The 6921-nt window shown below is 42.8% G+C and overlaps 1 protein-coding gene across 1 annotated transcript; it reads right to left on the reverse strand.

Annotated features, from left to right (window-relative positions):
* Positions 1-236: 236 nt before the first annotated feature.
* LOC147700627 (olfactory receptor 5V1-like) lies at positions 237-5853 on the reverse strand. The gene is made up of 2 exons (XM_086928461.1): positions 4946-5853; positions 237-261 (listed from the first exon to the last, which is right to left on the reverse strand). The coding sequence occupies exons 1-2, from the start codon at positions 5851-5853 to the stop codon at positions 237-239; spliced, it is 933 nt and encodes a 310-aa protein (XP_086784587.1).
* Positions 5854-6921: the final 1068 nt, after the last annotated feature.

A 6921-nucleotide genomic window follows, 5' to 3' on the forward strand; every position in this document is an offset into this window, starting at 1 on the left:
TTCTGGTTTCTAGTCACCCCTAGTTTTAGCATATGTGTCCTGCAACCTCAGAAGCAGTAGAGAGCATGAACCCATGACAGCATGGCCTTAGTTGATTTGAGAGAGTCGAGGAGAGCCCAAGGTAGCATTGGACACTATAAAAATATTTTACAAATAGTCAATAACTTTCACACGTAAACCAAACCATAAAGCACTCTAGAAAGTGCTGGGGGAGAGTGTCTCAAAATGTTCAGCTGTCAGTCCATCGTCTCCTTGCGTTTGCTTTGTTCGCCCTTAGTTGGCAGGGTATTCCCCAACGTGGGTCCCTTGCTCACTTTACCACTGGATTCAAGCTAGCCTGGCTGATGAGGATTATGAATCCAAAACCGGTCCCAGGATGCTCATTTCCGGTCAAGGAAAGACCTGGCTTGGCAGTTGGGCTGGACTGTTTCCATGAGGCACAGGGTCAGACTGATTTGCATATGGCCATGTCTGAACTGGTGTGGCAAATTGAGCAGAAGAACAATGATGAATTCAACCCAGCTCTGTGACTGGGGTGAGTTTAAGGGCTCCGTCTATCATCTCCTTGTGTTTACTTTTAGAAAGTTTCCATTTTCTTGTCCCCACCATTTGATATCTGCAGCCTGCATCCTGGGCCACATGACTAGATGTACCTGGTGGTTGGTCTTTGTATACATATCTGACTTGATGAGGAGTGGCGCTGTCATTTACCACATTTCCACATCACAAAGGCTCTTTCCAGCATATTCACAAAAGTTCTGACACTAATCATTATGACCCCAGAGTAGCTGGAGCCAGGGCAGGGAAGCAAAAAATTCCAAAAACCTCTAGGGTGGAAACCTTCAGAATCTTCTCCTACTTCAAACTAGTCACCAGGTATAAACAGTGTAAACTCAGACCCAACTCTTCAGTGCCCTTCTGGACCTGTGGAAGACTCAGAAGGACTGTTGTGCTGCTCTGCAAGAGGAACGGCTGCCCTGCTGTCCTACTGCCTGTGTGAAAGGACTGGACCCGCATTGTGAGCTCAGGAACACCAGAGTGACTCTAGGGATTAATTAACTGGGCTCCTGATCAGAGCCTAAAAGACAGAAGAGGATCCAACAACTCTGAACAGAGAGCATAGATTCTGTCTACTGTGAGTCATTCCCTCTCAAGTGGTTCCACCCCAGTCCTTGACTCTTGGAGGTGGGCCTAAATGTGCTCTGACAGCTCAGCTGTGGTCCGGTAAGCAGAACCAATGTAGCATGATGCATCTCCTTACAGCTGCAAAATAATTGCAGCACTGCGATGCATCCCGACACCGGACCTCGCATCAAAGCCTTCAGCCTTCTTGGAACTGCGGCTGTGCAATGCCTCTTCTACGTAGGACTTTGCTTTGCAAAACCTCATTGTTGTCATCCTCAACAACAACACAAGACTTTGCACCTCAGCGCTGCAGCTTCTTCATAGACACCACTGTGCAACACATCCTCCACACAGGACTTCACATGGCAAGCCCTTCATCAACAGCATTGTAAGTGATGACACAAGACTTTGCATCCCAGCCCTGAAGCTGATCAGAACCACTGCTGCAAGACGCATCTTCAACCTGTGACCTCAAAACAATCCACAACCAGGATTTAAGATACTTTCTTCAGAGTATAGGAAGATAGTGCCCAAATACCATATACCTTCCAATACGTCCAAGTATAGGTTGTGATTCACCAACAATCAGCATAGGGAGGCGGCATTGAGGGATGCAAGGAGCCAGTATGATTACTGCGAGGGGTGCAAATGACAGTCCTACTAGTGATCTTGATAATGTTTAAGGAATACTGGGAGTTTTCTTAAAATAACCCTCACTCACCCAAATGTCCCATGGTGGCATGCTTCATCATTGGGTTCTTCCTGCAATGCTACTTGACGGGGTGTGCTATGACCGACGGAGATATGGGAGCACTTTGTAAGGTGTTTACTATTGGGTGATTGGTGATATGAGAGTGGGAGGGTCAGACTTGTTGGTTAAATAAAAAACCTGGCTACATGGAGCCTAAGTATGATTAAATCCTATCGATGGTATTGTTAAAAAGGGGGATGGGGAGAAATGCACTGTGATGTGTGTTTGTGTCTCCTGGTCTACATGTTTCGAGCCTATCCCCTAAGGCTTTTCATCAGGACCAGTCTAAATGATCCCTTGTTCCACTCCTAAAAACTACTCTGTTGGTCTTCTTAATTATTATTAAGGTGAAGAAGGAATATTTTCATGCAAATACAATACCTAGTAGGTATATTTCTTGAAATTAGATACAGAAAGATAGGACATCATGACATTGTTAACCTATTAATGCAGTTTATATTAAAACACAAAAACAACTCGTTGCAAAAGTGATATATGTTTCACTTCTGCACAACTAATCCTTTCTACTGACAATGATTTTGTTGTGCGGCCCTTTGGTAAAAACAAATAAGACAATACAAAACATGTAGCATGAATCACACACTCTAGGCAGTAGTTTACTAAATGCTGAGGGAGAGTCTTTGATAGATACATCTATTCATCTGTAGGTTTAATTTATGGCTGGAAGTGAGTAAAAAGACACTTTAAAAATATAGTGAATTTGTTGGAAAATATGTGTTAAATATTGATTCAACATACATGGTTTTGCCTAAATTTGGCCCCATGAGCTCTGCACAGAGGGAAGGGGTGCTTGTAGTCACACACTAAAAGTAAAAGTTTCTAAATGATCGAGAAATTGGTTCGTTTTTAAGAAATGTTCATTGCAATTCCTATGGAAAGTGTTCGTTTTCAAGGAGGTCAGCTAAGCCATACTTACGTCCTCAAAGCTGCATCCTTGTCCTGCATAAACTGCCTGTCCGTGGCTCCGAAGACAAATGAGTAAACCGAGGCCTATGCTGTTAACTGTCAGGTGGTCTTGTGCTTACGTCCTCGTGTTAGCAGTGACTAGACAGCTACCCACCAAGATGGCCGCCCATTGGTGGCACCCCTTCCTGTGTTCTTAGTTTTATTCTTCGCCGGGTTCGTGCCTGCTGTCGGCATGGAGCACACTAATGTAGTCTAAGGGCCCCATTAGGATGGCGGGCAGACTTTTTCCGCCCGCCATCCTCACGGTAAAAAGGACCCCCTGCCATAAGGGCGGGGTCCCGTGGGGGCAATTAGGATGCGCCCGCCATAGTGACGGGCGCATCCTGCATTCCTGGCATTGTGGCAGGTGGTGCACTTCCATACACAACATGGCAGGCACCACGCAGTGCCTGCCTTGTTGTGCATAAAACTGCTGGGGGAGTACCATAGGTATCCGCCATGCGTACCCCCCCAGAGTACCAGGGGGCCCGCTGTTGGCCCCTCCAATCAATTTCCGCATGCCTTTCTGTGGCGGCAATGCCGCCACGGAAAGGCATCTTTCCACACCTGTGTTAATATGGCTGGCGGTGTCTAACAGACACTGCCACCATATTAAACTCTTTTCCGCCCGTTCAACTCCTTGACCGTGCGGAAAAGCGGCAGACGGTCTTTCCGTCCACCGCGGTACACCCCGCCATAGTAATATCGCCGGGGAAATGGGTGGCGGTCACGATCCGCCCGTGATCTTAATGGGCCCCTAAGTGTTTCAAAAGAGTTCCATTAAAAAGGGCACTTTTTGGAAAAAGAAAGGGAAAAATGGCGAAAACAAAATTTTTGATGAAAACAAAAAAGTTTGACAGCAAAGTTTAAAGCAGATTTTCAGTGTTCCTTGTGCCGGTTCACACCTGCTGGCCGTCAGGGAGCACATTTATTTTATCCTAGTGTTTAGAAAGAATTCTTTTTAAGGAAGAAAAACAATGAGCTTGTTGTCTATTATGCAAAGGTTGGAAGCAGGTTGGTTGTTCCTGCGTGGTGTTAAAAGAAAGTGGTTGAGTAGTGGATCGGGCAGATAATGCCCCGGTCTTCACCAAAAATGGTTTTTGGTAATCTGTGTGACTATGACAGCCAAATATACAGTTTTAAAAGAATTGAACAAATATAGAGGGGATACATATGACTCCAAGGAGCTCCCAAAAATGTTCAACCAGAAAAAAGATATTGGAGAGGTTTTACAAAACTTTTGTTGTGCTGATAGGGGGGCTTTAAAGGTCCTCTTCCTACTAAGTGTTAGCTTTTACTGAGTGGTTGATAGTTGCACAAAAAACCAAGGCAGTTCAGTGAACAATGTTTCCTTTGCTTTAGTCTGAATCAAGCAAATTGGCTCTACGGTATGCCTTCATTCAGTTCATTTGTATTTGTTCCCATACGGAAAACCCAGCGATGTTCTTTTTCAAACAGTTGGGATTCATAGGAGACCTGTTCTACGATGGTCCACTGCAGGTCCTGTGTCATATGTTTACTCTTGATATAATGGAGGAACATTTTTGTAGTTGCCCGTTCACATCTGGAATTACTGCAATGTTCACAAATGTGGGTCCTGACCATGCGTTTAGTCATACTGATGTAGTGGAGCTGGCAAGGACAAGTAAATTATACTTTTCAGGTTGCGGTTCGAGAAAGGCTGTTGTTCCAAATTGGTATTATTGCTAAATGTGATTCTCTTGCTCCTGGTGGTCAGATGACAAACACTGCAGTTTCCACATGGGTGTTGACCATTCAGGGGGAGAGGAATCCCTGTGGTGTTTCCTCATCTTATTAGAGGAAGAACAAGGAGATGAAACTACAGAAAGTAAACAAGTCCCAGTCAACCCTGTTTACTTTTGTATGCAACTACATTTACGGTTCATGAGACCAGGGGTAGTAACAACAGAGCAAAGGGTAACAGAGGGAAAGAGAGGCAGGAGCAGATACACCTGGCTACTACAAATTTATATTGGACAAGGCTCCATCCACAGTTTACAGTTACATTTTGACCTTACATTTTGAAAGACTTGTAAGAATTGTAGGTTGTTTTGGCCCTCTAGTCAATATTGCTTGTTTGGCTTTCTTAGGACATTTGTAAATTCTTTGTTTTTCAGGGTGTATATGATGGGGTTGCACAGTGGAGGAACAGCTGTGTACATCAAAGCCAAGGTCTTGTTTTCTTTTATTGAAACTTTTGATGTTGGTCTCATATACGTGGAGCAAATAGACCCAAAGAATACAATAACCACAATGAGGTGGGAAACACATGTTGAAAAGGTCTTGTGCCTCCCCTCTGTCGACTTCATGTTCAGTATTGTTGAGATGATCTTGACATAAGATGTGAACACAATAATTAAGGGTAACAGTGCAATAGTACCTCCATAGAAATAGTTCAGTAACTCAATAATGTGGGTGCTGGTGCAAGATAGCTTCATCAGGGCAGAGAAGTCACAGAAGAAGTGATTGATGATGTGGGATTGACAGTAGGAGAGCCTAGAGAGTAGTATAGTGTGCGGAAGCGAGACCAAGATACCACAAAGCCAACTTCCAGTGGCCAGCTGTATGCACCTATGTTTGTTCATGATACTCATGTAATGTAAGGGATAACAGATGGCCACATACCGATCATAGGCCATAACTGTGAGGATAAGGAATTCTGTCGCCACCAGGAGAATAAATAAATATATCTGTAGAAGACATTCAGTGAGAGACATGAGTGTACCTGTCTGAAAGAAGTGCACCAGCATATGTGGGAAAGAAAGCGAGATGTTAGCGATGTCAATGAAGGCCACGTTTATGAGAAAGAAGTACATCGGGGTGTGCAGATGTGAGCTAGAGTACACTATTGATATAATTAGAAGGTTTGCAATCAAAGTCATCAGGTAAGTTAGTGTAAATGTAAAAAAAAGAGGAACTTGCATCAGTGGAAGATCCGAAAACCCTATAATCTGGAATTGTTCCTCTGACGTCAGATTTTCTCCTTCCATTTGTACAGATGCATTGCGATTTGAAGACAGGCTGAAATAAAGCAAAGCAGCAATGTGAATATATGTTCTGACTATCTGGTTTGACTTGCATGTTTCTGTTTGTGATCTTCTGAAAAGCTCCTAATTTCCTCCTTTTCAAATGTTCAAAAGACATCGGTTTCTTTCACAAATGCTTACAACAAACGTTATCAATTGCATAGTAATTTTAGTGGGCTTTTGTTATTTGTCTTTCAGAGATAGGTTTACTAATAATTGCAGAAGGTGTGTGCCTAAAATTGTTAACCCAACTTAGATTTTCATGGAGAAAATGGTATAAAATGCTTTATATGCTCTAAAATATAGTATTCTATTATACCAATATATCCACACAATTTAGATTTGGGGAGAATATAATAGATATAATTGGGATTAGCAAAAGCTCCACCCCAAGATTATTGCATAAAATGAAGGCAAACATTATAGAATGAATCATACACACTAGATGGTACTTGTTCAGTGTACAATACTACTCTCTGTGGTATTTCTTCACTCTGACTTTATTTTGCTCTATCCCTGATACTATGTCTGTGTGTTTTATTTTATTTATTTACATTATTTAAAGAAGAATTTGTTTTATTGATTTTTCAACATATGTCTCATGGGTTGTGTCAGGGCTGTCTTGCTCCCTCGGTCTCCTCTACGTTTGGGCTATTTTTGGAGATAGAGACACAGTTCATACCTGATGCAGGTTCACTGATGATGAACCGGTCCTCTCTATCCAATCTATTTCAAAGAATAGGCCAGGGATGCTAGGATATGGCGGTCAAATATATACTCCCTGTGGAGAGAGGATGGCTTGTGAATCAGTTTGGTAAAAAATGGGAAGCAATATAAGGTGCAAATAAAGCAGGCCCAATGGATGGAGCAATATTTTATTCTGGATGCTGCACTGGAGAAACTCTTGTCCTAAAGGATGACTTATGCTTAAGATAGCAACATTCCACAAAGGAAAGCATTAAGTACATGCCACACTATATAAAAGGGGACCTAGTTTCGGCCATCAATTTACTTTTGTCTGGGTTTTATCAA

This window comes from Lissotriton vulgaris, chromosome 7 (assembly GCF_964263255.1).
Source record: "Lissotriton vulgaris chromosome 7, aLisVul1.2, whole genome shotgun sequence".
Taxonomy (NCBI): Eukaryota; Metazoa; Chordata; class Amphibia; order Caudata; family Salamandridae; genus Lissotriton; species Lissotriton vulgaris.

Coding starts and splice junctions, on each gene's coding strand:
- LOC147700627 (XM_086928461.1), bottom strand. CDS start 5,853: ATGGAAGGAGAAAATCTGACGTCAGAGGAACAATTCCAGATTATAGGG. Junction 262..4,945: donor TTTACAAATGTCCTAAGAAA/GCCAAACAAGCA, acceptor GGGCGAACAAAG/CAAACGCAAGGAGACGATGG.